The 23,736-nt window shown below is 35.8% G+C and overlaps 1 protein-coding gene across 2 annotated transcripts in view; it reads left to right on the forward strand.

Moving 5' to 3' along the window:
* Positions 1–21,534, forward strand: part of LOC149078491 (neuroligin-4, X-linked-like) — a 78,105-nt gene extending 56,571 nt beyond the window's left edge. Inside the window, exons 3-8 of one of the 2 annotated variants that reach the window (XM_089240605.1) lie at positions 3,549–3,734; positions 5,076–5,877; positions 11,225–11,343; positions 14,365–14,858; positions 14,965–15,291; positions 20,454–21,534. In XM_089240605.1, coding sequence (XP_089096731.1) covers positions 3,549–3,734; positions 5,076–5,877; positions 11,225–11,343; positions 14,365–14,858; positions 14,965–15,291 — 1,928 coding nt within the window. In that variant the 3' untranslated portion in view covers positions 20,454–21,534. The remainder of the gene's footprint in view (positions 1–3,548; positions 3,735–5,075; positions 5,878–11,224; positions 11,344–14,364; positions 14,859–14,964; positions 15,292–20,453) is intronic. The other variant, XM_089240604.1, reaches the window with a different exon arrangement.
* Positions 21,535–23,736: the final 2,202 nt, after the last annotated feature.

Genomic DNA, 23,736 nt, shown 5'->3' on the forward strand with positions numbered 1-23,736 from the left:
GTCGCAACGTCTTGCTTACAGCACAAAATTTTCAAATCTCAAATTTGCCAATTGCCAATGTAGCAGAAGTTGCCTAACACACGTGAAATTGCCAGTCACAACCAAAATCAAATTTCTAATGCAAGTAAAGCTGCGAATGAATTATATCCAAAAAAGTTATGAAATTGTAGTGAAGTTGCGAATTATCACCGAAATTGTCAAAAGCAACTGAAGCTGTAAATTTCAGACAAAAAATATGGCAAAGACAAGTGAAGTTGCGACGCATCACTAAAATTGCTGAAAAATCGCCAATCGTGGAAAATGGTCAATCGAAATATTAATTCAGTAAAAAAAGCGCGTACGTTCAACAAATATATGAGATCAATATATTCATTTAAGTGTAGATAATTATGATAAAGCCATAATATTTTCGTAATATAATCTGTAAATCATGAAAATAATCTTAATTATTGATTTCGAAAATTCATCTAAGCCTGGTGGAAAATAGAGGGAAAAAAACGGGACATTTTTTATGAAAAGTTGGGAAGGCCAAAATTACGGAAATATCTCGTAAAATACGCGTCATATGGTCACTCTTTATGAATAGTCTATATGTGGCTCGTGGCCTGAAAAATTGTGCATCCCTTGTGTGAGTGCGTGTACAATATTCTTCGTGTATTACACAAAATGTACCGATACCGAAAACTTCATCAACACTTTCGGTAATCCGATGGTGCCAAATATCGATGTTATTACAGACGTATAGGAATAACTGAAATTATGCAGCGAGTATAAATTTCGGGGGATATTTAAAAATTAAGATATATGGTAAGACACTTCGAGGAGAATGTCAAAAAATACCTCTGAAGTGGTTTCAAAATTTAAAAAAATATATCGTTTTATAGAGGTTTACCGCAGTAAAGAGCACCGTTGTATCCAGAGGAGTTTAACAGTAGATTATAGGAGAATCAAAACGTGGCCGGCTGAAGTTGGTTTTCTGTGGTTCCCAACTTCAAGGCGTGAATGCGAGTCGATCTCCCCGTTAAAAAGTCTCGCCACAGAGAGCAACAGGCCTACAACGTTACAAATATTCAATCATTACACTTCACTCACAATTTGAAATATAGATGGCAGCATTGAAATATCATACACAACACTAGCTACATACTCAGACTGTTGGGTGCACTCATACACACTTTGTTCCAGACTCTGCCACGAAGCTGGGCTGGAAGAGATCTCGACAACGGGATAAGTCAGGTGGCAGAGACCCTGGCGTTCATTCATTCAGGAGAATCAAAACAAGATTTAAAAAAAAACCCCATCATTGTGGTGGGATTTACCGTTATATCGAGTATTGTTGTAACGAGATTCCACTGTAGACGTCGTTCACTGTTGGAGAGGTTTCGAGGGATCCGTGAGCTTGGATGAGGAAACAACTTATCGTTTTTATATTAATATGTGCTGAATAGTAATCTCAGTAAAAGTTCTGTAGCTTTCATCTTGTTGCAAGAGGTTCTCCATCCCTCGTCTTCTTGGAATAAAGGATGTGTGGAACACTAAAGGTTAAAACTTGTGATATTAAACCAGAGGATTTTCAACCTTTTGGACATAGGAGACCAAATAAAGCTTCCCCATGAAGTCCGCAAGTCGTCATTGATATTGATGTCAGTTATACTGCAGTCGCACTACGCTTCGGCTAGAACATATACTACAATTGCAACGATACAGAGTTATATTGTAGTATTAAGAATTATAAGATGTTACTCATATATCCACAACCAATGGAGAGTGTATTCATAATCCTCCTCACGGCTGAATAGTCTCGCGTCAGAGAGTAACAGGCCTACAACGGCACAACGGGCTCACAATCGTAGCACTCCTCTTATTGTTCGAAAATATATGGCCGAAGGCAGCACTATAACATGTATTACAAAGAAACAAGCTTTACGTTAGTATTACAAGATGTAAACTTTACAAGAAAATTGTAAAATTGTAAACGCACTTTACAAGATGGTCGTTAGAATTTCCGCAGAGGAATATGAACGTGGTATGTATATGGTTTAGTACAGTAGTAGAAAATTCATATAATAATGTAATGGAGAGTGACCTCTTGAAATTACAATCCCAATGGACTCCCAAGTGAGTAAAAGAAGACCTCCCCCAAACTTATTAGGCACCTTTATTCATTCCGAAATGCATTTTTCCTGATTAAGTATGAATTCTAATGAATTTTGAAATTATTTGGGAAATTGAGTCGGAAATATTTTCGGAAATTAATTGCTAAAAATTATTTATATTATTATTTACTATTTCTTTTTCACTGAGGTGTTTTTCAGCATTTCTGTCTATACAAATGTTAGAAATTTCGATGCTGATTTTTCCTTCCCAAATATATCAATGAACCACTGGAACTCCTCATCCAGACTTATCCCGTTGCCGAGATTTTTGTCCAGCCCAGCTTCGTAGTTGAATTACTTTCAGATTATGCTAGAAGCTGGACTGGAGTTCTGAAACAAATGCATGTCGTGGTGAGAGCGTTTTCCTATCCATAAGTATTTTTAATTCCTTCAATGAATCACATAGACCAGAACATTTTTTTTCTTCTTTGCTCTCTCTTACCGTTCAGGCCTGTCTCAACTTCTTTTTTTTTAGCGAAAGCCCTTTGATATGCTATATATCAGACTGTTTTGTCTACAGTCACAGCAAATTGTTTCTCTTGACGCCTGGACGAATTCCAAAAGAAAACCACCATGTGATCACTTTTAGCCAATAGGCACTCCCGAATAGAAAATATCTTTAGATGTGGTTCTTGATAACGTCACTCGTGTTTCGTGTCTTTCAAGCAGGACCACATCTATGGTAGAGGGGCATTTGGGTCTGGTGCGGTATCTAGTTGCGGCCCTGCTTACAAGTATAAGAATCAGTAGGGCATCGCCCATTAATCTTTAATTTTCTTTGTTTTCAAAATCAACTTAAAATGTAAAATATAAACTTATATGTTCCACCACAAAGGATCTGACAGAAGGTGGGTAACTCGTAATGTTTTGAGTGGCACACAATTGCTTTTCGTTTTGTATGAAAATTATTCTCTCATTATTTTGATTTAAATTGTCTATTCAATTAATTATTTTGAGTTACGCTAATGCTAGGATGTTTGAGTAATTAATTAAAAGTTTATATTGCGCTAAAAAAACATCTGCTTCAGTCTATGATTCATTAGGAATTAAAAATACTTATGGGAAAAAAAACACTCTCACGACATGTGAAATCGGGGGACACAAGACTATTTTTCTTTCAATGCCTAAGACTTACGCATTTCAGAAATAGGGATGGTCATGGTAATTTATGAAGTGCAAAGCGTTACCGGTGAAATTGGAAAGCGTCTCAAAGTTTTCAGGTATCACAATAAAGCTCCAGTGATCTGTGGGCATTACCGATTCATTTTCGGAAGCTAGAGCTTCCGAATCCCTGCCCTCGGGGCTACATCCTTAATATTCAGCATGATTATAATCCCTGAAGGATGTAATATTCATATGGATTTTGAAAGCGTTAAACATATTTATTTTTAGGTTTTCTACCAGCTTTAGACGGGTCATCTAGAGGAAACTATGGATTGATGGATCAAGTGGCTGCTCTGCACTGGATTCAAGAAAATATTCCTGAATTCGGAGGCGATTCGAAAAACGTGACTGTCTTTGGGCACGGGCATGGAGCAGCTTGCGTAAACTTGCTGATGTTGTCTCCATTAGCTAAAGGTGAAATCACTTGATGCGAAATACGAGTTTGAATCTATTAAAATCAAAAATTATATGTGTTACTGCCAAAACCTAAAATCGACTAGTTCGCGAATTGGCCAGTTGCGTTGTAAATTGACCCGGCCAATATCCGAGTTAAGGACATTGGCAGTCATTTCGCGAAGTAAACAAAGGCCGGAAAGAAAAGACATAATCCGGGATCATCGCCAAGTTGGCGTATCTTTGCGTGATAATTATGTCCACGCTAGCTATGGCAACCCATCATGTCGCAGTCACACGATGGGGTAATATTTTTTTTTTGTTTTTCTTTATTTTACAAAGAGTTTTTTTTCTCTCTCTTGTCACATGGAGCTAATTCAATATCGCTACTACACAGTCATGTATCACACGTTAGCGATGAAAAAAATGGAGTTGACTCCTACACCTGATCGTATTACATGAACACGTCGAACTTTGGACGGATCTCCAGCCACTTCGCGAACTGTCCGAAAAATCACTGTCATTTCTGAAAATCGGATTTTGTCCAAAACTCTGTTCCAATTCATGAAGTGAACTTTAAATATCTTACTTTACTTTACCGATACTTCGGACTTTGGCAGTGACGTATCGATAAAATGATGGTAGTAGATATGAATATGCAAATAAATATGTCTTTGATAGCTATGAAATTAAATATTTGGTATCAGTTACAATACCTAAGTGGATCATCGTATTTAATTCCCGTAGATATTATTTATATCTACGGTTATTTTAACTTTGACCATTCCCATGTTCTAATCAAATATTAATCTTTTTCCGATAGAGTAACTCCCAAAAATTGAAACCTTTCCTTGCACCCATATAGATTACTTCAAAAATTTAGTTTTCTCCCTCAAACAATTCTGTGGTGTTTGGTCAGAAAAAAATCACAGTTTTGAGGTATAAGTATTTTCATTGTCACTTAAAAATCAAAAATAAAGCATACACACAAATACAAATGTAAATATCATACATCAGCATGTTGTTTAGCCGTACGCATATATATGCGTATTTATCTCACTTGTAATTAGCTATAATTAGCAAGACTTACTTTTAGAAGAAAAAAACATTTTTGGAGATATCATGTTATGACCGAACACCACAGAATTATAGATTGCGAAACAACCTTCCATCAAATGCTGTAGAATGCAGTTCAATTTCTGATTTTTTATGTAGCATCAATCGTCTGCTGTGTGAAATTCCACTACCCAATCTCTTGTATAGGTCTTGGCCGAACAATACTGTATAAATAAAATAAATAAATGTTAAAATGTTAAAACATATGTATATATATACATATAATTATCCCCCTCTTTGTTATAGGTCTATTTCAACGAGCCATTTTGCATAGTGGGTCCGCATTGAGTCCTTGGGCGATCGCCCGTGATGCTCTTTCATACACGAGGCAAACAGCAAGACATCTACAATGCCCGACAGAGGACAACACGGCACTAGTGGAATGTCTGAGACAGAGAAAAGTCCAAGACATACTGTCTGCACCCCTCCGAGTGCCAGATCATCTAACGGCTTTCGGACCTACCATAGACGGCGTAGTAATACCGGGAGAGCCAGCGTTCCTGATGGAGCACCAAACTGAACTGTTTTCTCAGTTCGAACTGATGCTGGGAGTCACGAGGGCCGAATCTTATTTCCATTTCTCTAGTCACGAAGACAGAAATGGTATAGAAGCCTCGAGAAGGGACAGGCTACTTCGGACGCTGGTGAGGAACTTGTTCACGTACCACCTGCAGGAGATATTCCTGACGGTCGTCAACGAGTACACGGACTGGAGCAAGCCCGACCAGCATCCTATAAACGTGCTCGAATCGACGACTGACGCGATGGGTGACGCGTTGATTGTGGCTCCTGTCATCAGGACTGGCAATTTTCATTCGAAAATCAAGAGCTTCAACACACTCAAGACGTACCTGTATGTTTTTACGTACCAGACAGAGGAAAGCTACTTCTCGCAGCGTATGGGATGCATGCATGGCCAAGATCTCCCTTACGTCTTCGGTGCGCCTCTCGTCAACTCGCTGACTTATTTTTCGAAGAATTTCACCAGGGCTGAGGGCTTGCTGTCTGAAGCTGTGATCAGCTACTGGACGAACTTCGTGAAATATGGGTAATGTGAGATTCTAAATTCTCAAGTATGCAATAAAACCCCCTTTTTAAGTGAGCTGGGATTCTGTCACCCCTCTTTTACGGCTAAGTGCTAAATTTCCATGGAAAATAAACTTATGCTTCAAATCCCTAATCAACAGTCACCCTATCTGTTACGGACGAATTTTTTTTATCGCGCCGGTGACCGCAAAAGGGAGGTTTTACTGTACATATTAGCTCCGTTCACATGTGCAATAAAACAACTCGGGGAGATCCCGGTAACGGGGATTTTCACTACAAACCATTCACATGACGTTTAGTTTATGCCGGTAACACCCCTTTTCTTTCCGGAAGTCGGCACTGGTTACGTTGGTTGAACGGAAGTGATTGATTCAAGATGGCTGATGAAGAAGCTTACAGTAGTTTTCGCGGCGCAAAGGATTACGGGACAGAAGGTCGGTGTCTACCACCAATCAACCCCAAGAAAGATGGGTTTTTTTTGTGATGAGCTTCTCTCCCACCTTTTTTTCCCCTACGAGGAGGAAAAAGTTTCTATGCCGGTAATTATCACCAAAGCGACCCCAAATCTTGCACATGTGAACGGGACTATTGAAACTATGTAAGGGAAACCAAGGCTCCAGGACACACTTGTAAGTAGTTGTCACACGCATTATTTCTCAGAGGTGCCCCTCTGTTAATAATAGTACAGTTTGTTCATCTAGTTAGGGGGGATTCTTATTTCTAGTATTCATCTACTTCGGACAATTACATAGATTTCAGAAAAAAAAATCTGAATTTTAATTGGATTAGTAATTTTTATTGTCTATTTTTTTGTTTTATTTCAATGACATGCCTTTATTAACCGATTTCATCGAGTATGTCTATGTATTATAAAGTAATGTATAAGCTATTATTTTCTGGATAGTTGCAAACTTTCCCTGCTAACAAGAAAAGTTATGTTGAGGACTAAGTTTTTGGCCATGTGGAGCTGGGGCTAGTTGCTCTACACGAAACTGTTTTCGCAAGTGAAAACTTACCCTTAAGGGAATTACAGTGTGCTAAATTACCTTCACTGGCTTATTTCTTTCAATATGTATGAGTAACGAAAGAATAATGCTGTATTATAGTGAATTCATCAACTTTATTTCAGTGTGACCTGAGAAATTTCAATTTTAGAGAATATATTTAGTGTTGATTCCAAAATTGAGCCTGGGAAACGGGGCCTAGCTTTTTTTTCTCTTGTTGGAAGATACCCTTGAATTTATTTATTTAAAATGGTGCATGTGTGTGTAAAAATAAAATTCTTAATATTTTATAGTTTCTGTGCGGTACAGGACCCTTGCATCGCCCCCCCCCCTTTCTGTTAAGATACCAGTACATACAAGTGGTTACGCTTGTCACAATAGCCGAAATTACTGTTAAAAATCTGCCATATGTAAAATTCAAACACACCTACGAAATCAATTATTGATTAACTAGGTGTTAACAACATTAATTTATTATTACGGCATTAATTAGGTATTCACTCATTGTAAAACATTGAAAATGGTAGAAATATTTAGGCTGTATAAAATTGATCATGAATTCTTTTATTGAACTTTATTTCATTATCAATCCGTCCATCAAAATGGAAAACAAATTGAAATAATTATTATGCAACTTTTAATTTCTAACGTCTGAGTAGTCAGTTTATTTATGACCACCCTGTATATCAATCAAATTGATCATTAGTTCATTAATCAATATGTAACCACGCCATTTCAAGTTCATACACGTGCATAAGCTCTGAATTCTAAATAAACAAATAAATGATTATAGCTCAAAGCTGGAAAAAGGGTTAATGGAATTCCGCTTTATCCGCCAGTTTTCAAATGAATCGCGAAAGAAATACTGAATTCAATATTGATCTGTTTAATGCTTTTTTTTTAAATTTATTTCATTCGAGTGATACTTGTAGTGCAGAAGTCCGAAATACATTTAATTCTGTGTGTATATATTTTTTTGCTTCAGACTTCTACGATTAGCATTGCGTCATTATTTTTTCAAAGTAATTAATCTGCTACTTTCTCTCCGCCAATTAATTAGCATCACTCCCCTCCCCCTTTCTCTTCCACTAATTCTTGTTGTTCAAACTTCTCGCGGCTATAAATTCACGCCCGCTTTTGGAAATGAAGGACACGAACCAGAGAATGAACGTCAAAACAAAATATTTCATCGGCAGTCACGTTGTTGTCCTAGTGATTAGGGAAAATAATTGATGAACTCTAGAAAATGCCTTCATTAGGGGGGGGGGGGAAACCCCTATGAGTTAGGATTATTACTGGTTCTAGGTTATTTATATTCGAAATATTCTCGAATTCTATTCATTGCTCACCCTTTTTTTTTGGCCATTTCTCTTCAGAGTTCTTGAGTTAAACTCGAACTCTTGAAAGGCTTTTAAATTTCCGAAGTGATGTGATTTAATACTACGATTTTAAGAATACATTTTTCAAGAATCCGTTATGTTTGAATTTCTATTCTCTAAAATTTACTACGTTCTTCTTCTTCTTCTTTTAATATAAAATATGGCTGTCGTATTCTGGCGATGTGCCATGAGAAGGAAAACATTTTCTTCCTATACGCATTTCATTTCACAAATTCACGATAAAAATAGCAATTTTTTGAAAAATAAAATGTCTTTAAAATTCCTTCTACAATGTCTAATTATTATATTAAAATTCTTAAGCTGGTTCATCGCTGAGTACGATCGACAAAACATTAACTTGATGTATAGAAAGGATCCAGAGAGAGAGAGATTTCATCTGAAACACCATCTAACGCTCATCAATTTACAGAAGATACTCTAAAAAAAACTGTATTATCAATTATATTTACACTGTGCGCTAATGATTTTGTTCCCAATTATTTTTCAGGGATTTTGGTTGAGTTTTGAGATGTTGGTTCCGAATTTAGCATTGGTTTCGTCAGATTGGCTAACTTTCTCAGATAAAGTGAAATTAAATATCAATACAAATCCCATTCGTAGTGTGCGAAATGTAAATCAATGAAAAAGGGGCTCACATACAACTTGAAGCAGTGACTCCTTGAAACACGTGATTCCCCACCCCGTTTGACCAAAAATGTTATCGTCGATCCTTTACATAGGCTGACCATATATTCTGGTTTTTCGGACATTCATTTTTGCCAGTAAATGTGCTGTTCCAAAAGCACTTTTCGGAACGCTTGTTCCGGTTTCAATTAGCTGATATATATCTGTTGACTTTCAACGCTTTTTAATTTTTCAGAAAAGAACTATATAAATATTTATTTTATTTTTTGATGTAGTTTCTCATGCAAAATGGAAGTGTAGCGAGGTCCTTAATTTTCGTATACAGGGTGATTAAAAACGAATCATCCGATTTGGAAATGACTCTACACTTAAAATCTGCCATTAACAAATAACGTTTATGAAACGTAGGCTTTTATCCAAAAAATAACTTGGAATATAATGTTATTTGAATAAAAGAGATTTGAGAAATATATTCTTATAATATTCATTAATTAAGTCGACAGCAGAGGAAGCTCGTAAAAACCATTTTTTTAGGTGGAAGGCGAATCAACGTATTTCTTGATAGCTATTTTAATTTCGTAACCAAATTGCACATAATTTTTTTTGTATGGTATATGGTTACTGGTTACATAAATAACACGTTTGAGAAGTTTCGAGAAATCTGCCCCCTACCCCATTCCATCACCTACAATGAAGAAAATCAGACTGGGGGTCAATCTACGTGTTACGGTAAGATGTTTAAAACTGAAACCCTTTCATCTGGAGGGCAATCGATCGAGCACCTTGATACTAAGGAATGAGAATCAAGAAAAGAAAAAAAAAACTTCTGAGTTCTAAATGATAAAAACATTGAAGTTCTACAGAATATGGCCTCGAAAATTCGCGAATAAACAAATAACAACATCGAAATAGGAATTTACGACAGGAAATATTACAAAAAAAAACATTTTAGCAAAAGATTTGAAAATAGGTAAAAAAAGAAATTTATAACATTTTTCCTGAACTTTCAGGCACCACTCATCATATTCTGTGCTTTTAAGTTTTTAAGAAATATATAAAATTTCCAAATCACACGGTTCTCTCTGAGTCACTCTGTAAAAGTATGTATTAACTTGATCTATTGATTATTGTACAAGTAGAATTTGATAAAATTATATTCTATGATAAACAGGGTAATTAGCTGAGCTGAGTAAAGACATTTTTTAGTTTGGACATATTTTTAAAATAAAAATGAATTTTTAATTTGGACGTTTTTCTTTTGGAGAATCTCTCACTCTCACGACTACCCCTCCCTAATTCATTGACGCGCCACCCGCCGTGAGCCACGACCCACACTTTGGGAATCTGTCTTAAGGGATCGAAAAATTGAATTGATCGAACTACTGAAAACCGCATGCAAATAATTCAACCTGGAACGCGAGTTGGTTTAAAAATTAATATGCAGACCAGAATTTATTGTATGATAAAGGTTTCTGCATGTTATGCGATTTCTAAGAACTACAATTTTCAACCACGCGCACATAACTCAAAAAAACGACTAACCGATTTAAAAAAAAATCACAGTTTTATTTGCATCGATACAAAGATTTAAATGAACGAAAAGCTTTCAGATCCATTCAAAAATATTTGATTTATAAAAAAAATTAATTCATTTTTTTGAAAATTTGAATTTTAAATAAGAATATGAATCAACGAAATTTCAATCTTTGAGTTCAATTTATGCAATGAAATATTTTCACCATTTTAGTTTCAATACTGTGTAGTTGCATTGATGTCATTCCATTTTATCATGCACGCAAGCATAAATGTTTTATCTTATTTTTTTAATTTGCAAAAAATTAAGTATTAAAGGTATTTAAAGTTTTATACTGGCATATATAGGATAACATATTTAATACGAAATATGTAAAAACAACTTCTAGTAAATCAATGATTAAACAGTATTTCAAATGTTATTTCAATTAGAACACGGTTTTTCCCATGTTAATGGGCATGAGACCGCTTAACATCAATAAATAAAGGCCACTAATTTATTGAACAGAAATGATATATTGAACAGAATAGAAAATTAAATTAAAAAAATTGGAAGTAAAAATTCGACGCCGAAATTAGTGGCTGCAGACTATATTGAAATGTTGAAAGTATGCATATGCATTATTTCTAAAACTAGATCCAATTTGGCCCGAAACCAGCATCAGCACTAAAATCAGCAACCCCAATATATTCCAAAACCGTTAAAATTTCTTGATGAGCAGTGGTATCAACTTAAATTGTACATCGGATAAATCCTTACCATTACCATTACTGTTTTTTTTTCAAGGAATCCGAATTCAGGAACAGATGACGATGTAAAAACGCTTACAAGTGATAGGAAGGGGAAATTCGAAAAAGTGAGTTGGCCGACTTACGACCACATTCATCAAAAATACTTATCTATTGGTGAGTATCCAGTCAATTTTTTTCAGTTACGCTCAGGTCAGCAGTTCGTAATACTTTGAGTTGTAATACTATTTAGTATTACACGTAGAGTGAAATCATAAAAAATCGTAAAATATAAGTATATCAAAATAAAACAAACACAAAAAAATACACATTATTTTTAAAAATATTTTCCCTCAGATAATGTGCAATGGTACGAACGTCCAACCCACTTTTCAAAGTAAGCAAGTGAAGGTTTATTCTCGGAGCTGTCTCGGTGAACTTTGGACCAGCATGCATCATTAAATTACATTTTCTTCAAAGAAACTTCTCCATCAACGTCTGAAACATGGTGTGAGAACCGGACTGTAAGGAGGTTGTGACAGGATTTTAATATTGCATTTTAATATTATGTTTTGAAAAGTTTGCGACAACACATATCAAGAAAGCACCGTGAACTGGCAGAAAATTGAACGATAAATCATGAAAACGCCTGCCCGTATGTCACTATTTCTGTTCAGCAATACCTTAGTAAATGCAATATTAAAAACATGCCACAACACCCTGACAATATCACACCACACGATTTCTGGCTGTAGCCGACGTTAAAAGAGAAACTCCGTTGCGGAAAATTTAATGAAGAGAATGACGTTATTTCAGCTGTGCAGCTTTCACATCGAGGCAGCTTCAATAAAATACCTTGTCTTCTTGCTTTGAAAAGTAGATTGAACGATATGGAACCATTGCATATCATCTGATAATTTGGAAACGATAAATTATTTTTTTGCTGTACAGATTTCTTCCGATTTTTTTTTTCTTTTTTTAGCAGTAGTTCCCGTTTTTTGCCCCACTGGGAAAAAGGTGGTTTGAGTACCCCAACAAATGAATAAGAGACTAGCGTTGCATATGCGTAGAATCTTGCTCACCCTCTAGAAATGCGCACGATGCTCGCTATCTCCTAGAAAGGCTTTGGTACTACAATGTTTTTTTGATAATACAAAAAAAAGTAATATACAAATACAAACATAAATTACACAAATACAACGGCACAAAATACACATATATTACTTGCAATATGTAGCCCCAAGGGACGGTAAAGTCTTTCTAGCAGACCTATATGATTTCTATTATTGCTTTTCTTTTCCTTCAGCAAATAGCACTTTTATATATTAGATGTATTTTGCTATATATTAAATTATTAACATGCATTGGCCGATAATTAACTTCAAATAACTGCATTAATATCTGTGTTTTTGATAATATCAAAGATACTTTATTCTGCGTTTCTATAAATAAATATATTTGTGTGGTTGTTAGAGTGGATGAAGTTCATTCTTTTTGGACTGATGAACAAACTTTTTGAAATGATGTTTTATTACTTTTAGGCGCACTTGATAAATATTTCTATATCTATTCGAAGTTTTGTTTTCATTTTTTACTAACCATTCTCCATTTTTGATGATAAATTTAAAAATTTTGTACATGCATTTCTGTCTGTGTCAATATGCGGCATTTAATTTTTTTATCTATTGGAACATTTATTAATTCCCTTAATTCATTATGAAGATTGTCTAAATTGCGCATGTTCTCATAATACACTCCTCCCCAAACACATATTTCATAATTTATATTTTAGTAAACCTATGCATAGAAGGTATTTTTTAAGAAATTATTGTTAACTATATATTTAAGTTTGGAAAGGACTCCTGAATCCATTCTGGGTTTTTCTATCATTTTTTCACTATGTATGTTCCATTTTAGATTATCTTGTATAACTATTCCTATAAGTATTTATAATCAAAAACTCTACCTATTTCTTCACAATCACATTCTAATATAGTTTGAGATTTCCAGTGGGTATGCAATTTTACGTGGATTGCTGTGCTATTATTTATATTTCTTGTTTTCGTGCACATAAATTTAGTTTTTTGTGTATTTAATTTTAATTTATGTTTAACTATCTAGTGATTTATTTTTGATTGATCCTTTTCTGTTTCCTTAATTATACTGTCTGCTTCTGGATCCTCAACATATAAAACCGTGTCATTTGCAAACGATATAATGTTACCATTAAGATTTAATTTACTTAATTAATTTATGTAAATTAAAAACAGTATTGGCCCAAAAACCGACCCCCGTGGGACACCTATTTTACTTCCTGAAATTCGCTAATTTCTTTCTCCATTGTGACAGTTTTGTTGTCGAAGTAAGATTTAAACCACTCTAAAATATTTCCCCTTATACCGGCTGAATAAAGTCTCTCTGTCAGGATATTTAGATACACATAGACAAATTCTCGTTTTAGGTCCAAAAATACTATTAATCAATATTTATTTTTATTTTTTCCTTCATTTATTAAGACCGTTAATTTTAAAATTGCTATTTCCGTATTTTTTTTTTTTTTTTGGAAGCCATATTAATTGGTTACAACGAATTTTTGATGATTTAGGAAATTGATCAGTTGGTATTTCATACATTTTTGTAATTGTTTTGAAAAAATCGGGAGAATTGAGATAGGTCTATAGTTGTTTGTATCATTGGAATCCCCTATTTTATAAATAGAATGCAAAAGGGAATTTTTTAGTTCAGAATAAAACACTACATTTGTTCGAAGTCCAAAGTCACAGGGAAAAAACTTAGAATTATCCAATTAATCTATCCTGGTTCATTAAAATCACTACAAATTGCAATGTAATCACCAACATTCACATATGATAATGATTATCAATTATTAAAACTTTATCATCAGTTTCATAATTTATAATTATGATAACTGATCTTAGTTGCTACATTATTCCGCTGGTCTGGAATCAGCATCACTGCAGGATTTCTTGACCATGATCAGAACCTGATTTGCAGGAACAACTCATGATCATCGGAACTGTTTCTCAATTTTTGCTTATTAAATTATTTTGCTTATTGTATTATGTTATCAAGGAAATGTATGTAAAAATTAACGTCTATTTTGCACGTGAAAATACGTACTATTGTTATTTTCTTGTGAATTCACCAGTTTATTTATATTTCTTTCGCAAAAAAAAGGTATGAAGCCCAAAGTTCGAGACCACTACCATGCGCATCGGCTTTCGTTCTGGCTGAACCTCATACCGACTCTACACCGATCCGCAGCAGCGGAGGTTAACGCTCGGCACCACTTGCTCGAGGACCACGATAATCCAGCAACGTACGACGGTATCTACAGGTTACGGATAACCGGCAATCCATACCAGCAGTATCCAACGACAACAACCGGTGCTTCGACGACGTTCGGCGCGATGGTAGGGCCTCGGAATTCCAGTTGGTACACCAGTTCTAGGAGCTTAGACGGAGTTTTCGAGGCTACGGCAGCTCCATCGCCTGCAAATATCACAGATTCACTAGCTATGATTATGTCACAGGGGGCATTCTCGACTGCACTCAGCGTCACCATAGCCATCGGATGCTCCCTACTGATTCTGAACATCCTCATCTTCGCCGGAGTATATTACCAGAGAGACAAAAGGAAGGCTGAAGCAATTCAAAAGAGGGATTATCAGGTGAATTCTTTATTTTTTCGTCAATAACTCTACCATTATTATACATTAAGGATTACATAATAATATACCATGCCGTCTGCTTGATTCATTCCTTTTTAATTCCCAGTTGAGTCATGGCCAACTCAGCTGTAATTCAACTCCCCAGTCTAAGCACGCCCACATAATAAGCAGTGTACCTTCACCTCTGGATCACTTGCCGCCATCATTCATGGGCATCCCTCAGATGACAGAAGCTGGTACGCTGCCTTCAAAAGTCGCACCGCCACCTAGTTCGACATCATCTCAAGACTCCGCCCATCCGGAAGCTCAACCGTTGCTGTCGACGACATCATCGTCTCTCAGGTCAACGCCACCGCATCTCCACCATCATCTGGCTCATTGGCCAACACCGAACCACGGGCCACCAAACCCAACGCAGGATTTGCGAGTGTGAGTACGTGTCTGAATTTTTCTTTCCGTTATATACACAATTTCGTCTTTCCGAAAAATAAGTACAGTAGAACCTCGATTATCCGAACTCATGGGAACCGAAGGGTGTTCGGAATACGGCAATAGTTCGGAAAATCAGTTTGAAACTAATTCGGTAACTCCACCGAGGAAAAAATTGAAATTCAGCGACAAAGGATTCGACCTTCCCCCCCCCCCCCCCGGCAATAAGAACCTATTCACGCGTTTGTTTGCTTCTCATTCGTTTATAACTACATAAACTGATCCAACCCTACTTACATCTATAGCTCACAGGTACGGTGTGTACAATTGTCTGGAAGTGGATTATTGTACAACAGAACGAAACTACCGAGAGTTGGGAGATAATAGAATTCAAGTTCCAACAAAATACCAACTGTTGAGTATCATTGACTATAGAAAATTGAACATGAGTTAGATTGAAAGGGTGTTCAGTTAACCGAGTTCCGAAAATGGATATTCGGATAAACGAGGTTCTACTGCAATCTTTTATAGCTCATGAGAAACACCGATCACAATTCTCCTCATAAATAATACTTGTAAGAGATATACATAAACTCAAGGTGTCTGGCCACAAGTAATGTCTTATCGTGAAGGAACCACGCGTGATTACTTATTAATGTACGTTGCATTGAAGAGAGTAACTCTTCAAGTTTATTTTTCGTTGAAATATTTTGATGTGAGTACCCTTAGTGGTTTTGGAGATATCCAAATGGTAATACAATGGTACAAGTGTTTACTAGCAGCATTTCGGGTATTATCAAATCAAGTGCAGTGATACCTCGGATAACGAAGATAATTTCTTCTGGAATCACGTTCGTCAGCCGAAATGCGATAGCCCGTAGATTCCTATGGAAAATCGTTTACTTCATTCCCAGTACTTTCCAAAATTTAACGATACGTTTTTTGAAACGTTAAGGAGTGCTATAAAAAAACTGAAGCTGACCGAAGGCTAAAATGAAAGACTTAACTTCACAAGTGAATAAATCAGAATTTTTATAGGATGATGAGATACTGAATATCTCTTTTTACCTCACACTGTACAAACCCGCTTTAGTAGACTGAAGATGCGGTTAATACAACCCAATCGAGTTCGTATGTTCCACGCACGTCCATTTTTGATTTGTCCAGCTCATTTCTTTGTCTGATACATGGAGATGGAGAATTTGACCTCCTAGAATGCCCAGACTTCCTAGATGCTAAGAGTCTTGAACTAAGAGAACACGTGCTCTGGAAACATAGGTTTCTCTTTTTCAATGCATTTTCCTATTAGCTGAATTTCACTTTACATGAAATGGTTAAAAAAACTTTCAGGAAAAAGAATTGGTAGTACATCTAAAAAAGATTCCGAGGTAAGCATGAGTTAATCGGGTTCGAGGGACAGTGATTCTGATGAGGATGATGGTGTTTGACACTAAAATTCAGCTCACGAGACGGCTGTTCTATGTTCGAACGTGCATCCGTATCAACGAAAATTTTCGTTCACCGAAACCGTATTCGTTGACCGAGGAAACAAAAATCCCGAAAAACATCTTCGTTAGCCGAAAAATTCTTAAGCGGAGGTATCGCTGTGCTTCTATTTCATTGCATATGCACTTCGTAAACATTCCACTGGGTATTTTTATCGAATTAGCACATGCCCGAATGTGTGTGTGCTCTGATTTTACATGTAGTTTTAACATATACAGTCAAACCTCGTTAATGAGTCATTCTTGGAAGAGCAAAAATATGACTTAACAAGCGGAGTGACTCGTTAAACGGAGTAATCCATAGCTATGCCAATTCCTGCCTGAGGACAATTGGAACTTCCAAAAGGTGACGCGGTAAGCAGAGTGATGTGTTAACCGGGTGACGTGTTAACCGGGTGACGCACTAACGAGGTCTGACTGTATATGTAGTCGTAGTTATGTTTGTTTCTTGTTCTTGCTGGTGCTGTCATCTGCCTTTCATATACTGAAATTAAGATGGTAAATGCCCGAATATTCATGTTCTGTAAGGGGCCGTTCAAGTATTACGTAAGCAAATTTTTACGCATTTGTGACCCCCCCCCCCTCCTTGTCAGCAAAGCTCTAACCCCTCCCCCCCCCCGTCAGCAAAATTTCGTAATCACTGCCCCCTACCTCCTAACGCATATTGGTGGGATCAGAAACGTACGCGGGGGTGGGGGCATAGGGCGCTCGTGCACCTTCCCCCCCAGAAAAATTTTCTTTTTTACTGCAAAAAATATTTAAAAAATAAAAAATCGATTTATGTTAATATTTGAATGCTATTTGAAGGATAAGAACTCAAATTTCTCTTTAAAAAAGTAATTGCGACCCACACTTTAAGCAATATATGGTAAACACTTGACCCGCAGACCAAATGTGGTACTGAAGGTTATTATCTGATGTGTCTTGCCCCCTCCCCCCCCCCCTGAAACCTAATTTTGTAAAAATTCACTAAGTGGAACATTTACAAATCGCTTAAATGACCCGTGTCACATTTTCAGATCACTGAATTAGGCCTCAAAGATCATTCACATCGAAAGATCCCTTCAGTAACCCGCGCGACGCAGTTACAGAACACTTGAACGATCCGTGGCACATTTAGAGTTAAGTGACATGTGGCACAGTTTTAGAGCATTTAAGCGGTCCCCGGTGTGGTTCTACATCACTCAAGTTACCCGCGGAACATTTTACAGATTACTTAAGTGATCCGTGGCATAATTACGGATCACTTGAGCAATGCGTGACACAGTTACAGAGCACTTAAGTGGCCCGGAAATATTTCCAGAGCACTTGAAGGATCCATGAAACATTTAGAGATCATTAAAGTGGCTCTGTAGGGGACTTATCAATAGGGAGAATGTTAGTTCAGGTGCCCAATAACTGTCGAAAAAGTTTTTTTTTTCCGTTTTTGGTGCACTGAATAAGATGTCATTAAGAATATTTCATGTTTTCATAAAGGGTGGTTGATGACGTAAGCATCATCGAACTCCCCCCCCCCGTTCCCCTCAAAAGTCAACAAATCGGAAACACCCCTCCCCCATCGATGCTGACAATACTTGAATGACCCCTAAGTACCTACCTTGTTGGAGAGGTCAGCCTACTCCCCGCGTTGGTACATTTTCAAACCGAATACCACCTCTCATTCGCACCGAGAAGTTTATTAAAATTTTGCAATGATATATACCATCAATAAATTTCTAGAAATTATGTTTCAAACTTAGAATGTCGAAAACCACATTCTTCGAAAAACGCGTTTAAACTTTTCATTGACAGATTTACTTGACGTAAAAACGCAACAATAAATTGGCCGTAACTTCGATTTAATGCGTAATATAGTCGACACCGCTTATTAAAATCATGGATACTCATTTAGCTATTGTTATCACTTTTCCAAACGGAATATTATAACATGGAAAAATAATTCGGTCATGGTTGTCGTGACATCGGAAAATTTTATAATTTTTTTCTCGTCGATTTTTTTTTTTTTTTTTTTTTTTTTTTTGCGTATTCTCGAGATAAGGGTTATCCAAATTATTTATTTTACCTGTAAGTTATTGTTATCAGGCTGCAAGGCTATGTTGGAGAATAGAAGGTTCTCTCATCATCTCTCATTTTCTTCAGCTCTTGATCAGTCTATTTCGATTGACTAGACTAAAATTCATTTTTTCCGAGAGACTTTCTCATGGAATCTATGAAACGTGTTGTGCATTAAAAAATGTAATTGATAATATACAGTACATTAGACAGTTTCATTCTAACGCATCACAATGGCTGAGTTGAAAAAGGTACAGGATTTTTTTAGCTAAAAGGGGGAAAACTCCTTTTTTTAGGAAAAAAACCGTGCGACTAAACATTTTGCCATCAATAATGCAGGAACGAAATACAGAGGTTACATTTCACCAATATATTAGTTCATCATTCGTTCCATTATACCAAACAGTATGTGTAGTCATCGTACTTGCAAACGGGGTTTTTTGGATATAGATATCATTCGGTTATTGCTATCAGAAAGCCCTTGTCCCGATTTGATCATGTTGTGTATGTTTAAGCCTTTCAGTTTATGGGGGCTCGTGATCGTTTAGGTTAGGACACTGAAAAGAAAATTACACACACTTCAAACACAAAATTAAAATATCCAAGAAGTGAGACGTGAGAAAATAGTATTTCCAAAAACAAAATTTGTATTTTGGCACGTTCATTACAAGTATATTTGATAGCAGCAAAATGTTGTAAGTGAGGTCTCAGTTGCGTTAAGAAACGAACGCATACCTAGGCCTGGTAAGCGTTAGCGGGTGAAGAGTTCAAATGTATGATGGATTTAAGGGGAGTTGAACATGTTTGGGGGGAGGTCCTTTCGGATGCCCTATGGAGTCCAGCTCGAAAAGATTTCCGTCCATTACAAGTAATGACATGTTAGAAAAGTAAAAAAACAAGTAAAAAAGTAATAAAAATAATAAAAGGGAAACAGTATATTATTATACTAGCTCTATTATCTGTTATACTTACAGAGGAGAGAGAGAATAGGTGTGAAGTATATTTCTCTCTCTCTCTCTCTCTCTCTTTTCACCCGTCACCTACCTGTTCTCTTTCCTCTCTTATGCACATGTATATAGTAGAACCTATTTTACCTTAGAATAGAAACGTTTTTACCTCCTCATCACGGAGATGAAAATAACTACTTTTTTTCCATAGGGTTGCAACAAAGTTTCGTTGTGATGAGGAGAGAGGAAAGAAAACAGAGAAACTTGTTTGAATTTATTCCACTGGTGTTTGGACGCAATATAACGTCTTTGATCGTAAAGTGGTTAAGTGTCGTGGATTGTATATCGAGGAACTTCGATTCAATGTCTGTTCCAAATCATGGCCTGTTTTTGAATCACATAAAAAGTGTAACTTCCCTAAATAATTAAAGTAAAAAAAAAAAAAATCAACATTTTCTTCTAACAAATGACGTTTTGAACTTATTCGGATACCATAAACTTTCGAAATATCTAAGGTTCCTTCAAGCTTGAGATTTGTCTTTCGATAGCGATGACTAATTGCTGATCCAACGAAACGATTAATGTTTGAAAATTATAATTTTTTTTTTAGAAATTGGTGTTGGCTTCAACCGGAGCTAAACTGAGATTCATTTCTTTTTCAGGGTCCTGAGAGAAAAACGTGAAGAAACGACCGTTTGAACGGAGTTTTACACATGAATCGGCGATTGAGCTGAAAACTAGGCTGTGATGGAAGACTTTGCGATCGTCCTAAGAAAGCACGTTGACATCCATAACAGGGAGTAATGCCCGATGGAATAGCACAAATTGATCCGTGCTAGTCTGATCTATTGTATAATAGGATATATATATTATAATATATAACTAATTCAGGCTTCCAGAAAAAAAATATATTATTCCACATGCACGTACAAGCATCTGTTGTTTCTTCGTCTGAGAATTTTTTTCTAATATTTTCTTACGAAACCAATTACAGAAGATTTGTCTTCGACGGATTCTGCCAAATTAATTAACTCGCATGATAAATCTTGGAAACACGTCAATGGAGCACGATACGCTTTTTGAAAGATGTTCATTTTCCAAGCACAAACTCTTTTATTTCCCAATTCTGTTGGAATAGACTCTATAAATAGATTTTCGACATGTTTTCTCTCGTTGCTCAATATATTTTACGCTTTTTTTTTGGCATTTAAATGACTTTGGTGAGCCTCGACCCTCAACGACATGCAAATGGACGCGACAGACGCTGCTACTGCAGTTGCTTGAGGTGTTTCGTTTCAATCCACTATTCGCTCAATCGATTCGCGGATGAACAATGTATGGTATTTTAGGATATGATTCATGTAAATATGTGTGACTTAACTTCAAGTGGAATCTCATTCCGTATGACATGGGGTATAAAAAAAATGCGCTTGAAAACTCATGTGAATGTGTGGTTTTATGTACATTTGAAATAGATATAGACACCAACTTTGTTAATAAACTTTCACTCAACTGAAAAGACATTGAGTTCACCAACTCGTAGATCTTATTGCATCGTTATCGGTTATTTTTCTTTTTTTGGTGTCAATACTTTTCATTGAAAAGCAAATGTTCATATTGTAAATATCGTCACAGAATGGAAATTTTTATTAAAAAATCTGTATAGAAATGTTAAATTGTTATTGATGTTTTCTCACTGATTTATCGTGAATTCTACAAAAATAAAGATGAAATTTAAAACCACTTACTGCCGGTTCTGCTTTTAACTTGTGAATGTCTATTTACTTAGCATAGATATAAGGACGAGAAACCTATGTATATTCAGGTTCTATTCCTGGTAAGTTTAGGTCTTGGGTAAACGTGAATTTTTGCCCTCCCACCACTAATATACATATTGTTTTTGATGCATAGTTACAGAGTATAATTATGCAAATATGATAAATTACTATAAAAATACATTTTTTTAGTACTATATACATACTACACAAAGTATTTCATGGGAATTTTTTTTCCTGCACCCTCATCGGGTTATATTCGATTTTACATGAAAAATTCAACTTGATGAGAAATTCAAGTTCCGACCCACAGAACCCTCTGATTTCTGATGGTGACACTGTAAGGGTTAAGGATTTTCAAGAATAATTAGTAAATTTCACCACATAAACGTCCTTCCCTCTTCTGCATAACAGCCACAATTTCATATTGAAAATCAACTGAACCATATTCAATAGAGCTAAGATAATCGTATGACGGTCGCTAACCACGGGTGACAGCAACTCTGGCGTCAAAAGTTAGAATAATGTACTATGAAATAAACAACTTGGACCATTGCTTCTTAACTGTAGAAGGGCCGGACTAGGCGTTAGACACAGAAACTGACTGCTGATTCTTTTTGATACAATATGCTTAATCTTACAAAATGTTTGCAATAAAAAGTAGCAAACATGGTTAATTCGTAAAGTTTGAAAAAATGTATTTTTCTTAAGTATACAGGGTGTCCCTGAAATGACTGTCCAACTTTAAATATGAAAATATAGAGGGGAAATTTTTGGCAGGATTTATCACGAAAACAAAAAGTATACATTGCCCCATTTTAATGATGTGTATATTTTATACCTATATCACAGTCTTTACTATTCAGACTATTTAGGTATTCGTTAACGCTATGAATAATGCGTAATACTATGTTACCATAAATTAGCACATTGAGGAAAAACTTGCGCACTATTAAAATTTTATTCTGCAAATTCGTTTATAAAGAGTATGCAAATTAAAAAAATACATATTTGTCCTTCCTTTTCCTTAATGCTAGCTGATTCAGATCAGTCACTTTCGGAATCACTAATTTCTCCTTCGGGTAGGATGTGGCAAAGCATCATAAACTTCATTGTCAGTGTTTGCATCGTAAGTTTCCTCAGCCTCAGATCAATTGTCCGAAATATCATTTAGTACTGATAAAATGTCATTATTGTTCAAACGATGGTCTGCCCTCTAAAATCGGGATTACAACATAAAAGTTTGATAAAAATTCTTTTAAAAACTCGAAAAACGCAATAAGAGCGTATCTGCTACATTCGAGCATAAGTAACAAATAGGCTCATTGTTTTTTTGCTTTTTTTAAGTTATGTAAAAGACCTTTTATCGAACTCTTATAGTGTAATCCCGGCCTATTCTCACCCCGGAAGAGCGATTTCTACACACTGTGAATGAACCTGTTTCCGAGAAATGTTTCGAAGCACATGATGACATGAAGATTTATCTGAAATCTGTCTAAAAAAAGCAGCATTCATCGGCATGAATGTAACCAATACGCTAATTGGTTGAATTTTTCCAGTTTTGTAAAAGTAGTATAAAATATTTTGTACAAAACTTGAAAAAAAAGCCAACAAGCCAAACATAATACTATTTACGGAGCTAACTGATGTTGGCTATTCTATTTATAAATATCGATATCTTCCGAACAAAAAACGTTCAATATCTTCTAATTATTTGTACAATTTCTCATTTTTTTACACTGAGAGACGCATAGAAATAATGAGAAGTCAACAAAATCGAGTGTATACTGCCGAGATAATAGTGTTTTCAAAATGAAAAACCGTCAAAATCACTGCTCTTAAGGGTTACTTACTCTGCCGTTAAGAGTTTCAACCAGATTTTCTCTGACCCCCACAGACGTTAACTCAGTCTGACAACGTTTTTTGTTGTGTTCAGAACCACTTTGCTTTAATCTCGAAAAAGACACGATTGCCAAAACATGTAATGGAGTGGATTTTAAATGTATTATTTGCGCATAACATGTTGGTTTTTGTTTACTTAATATGTCAGAATGCCCCATACACGTTTGAGGTTTCAGAAACACAAAAAAAAGATAGGTCTCCATGCGCCAAAATACTTATTTTTCCATGTAATGAAGTCTATTTTCTTCTACTAAATCATTTTTCCTAG

Source organism: Pholcus phalangioides, unplaced genomic scaffold (assembly GCF_987345545.1).
Source record: "Pholcus phalangioides strain wild (caught in Gottingen) unplaced genomic scaffold, Ppha-v1.0 ptg000013l_1, whole genome shotgun sequence".
NCBI classification, from domain to species: domain Eukaryota; kingdom Metazoa; phylum Arthropoda; class Arachnida; order Araneae; family Pholcidae; genus Pholcus; species Pholcus phalangioides.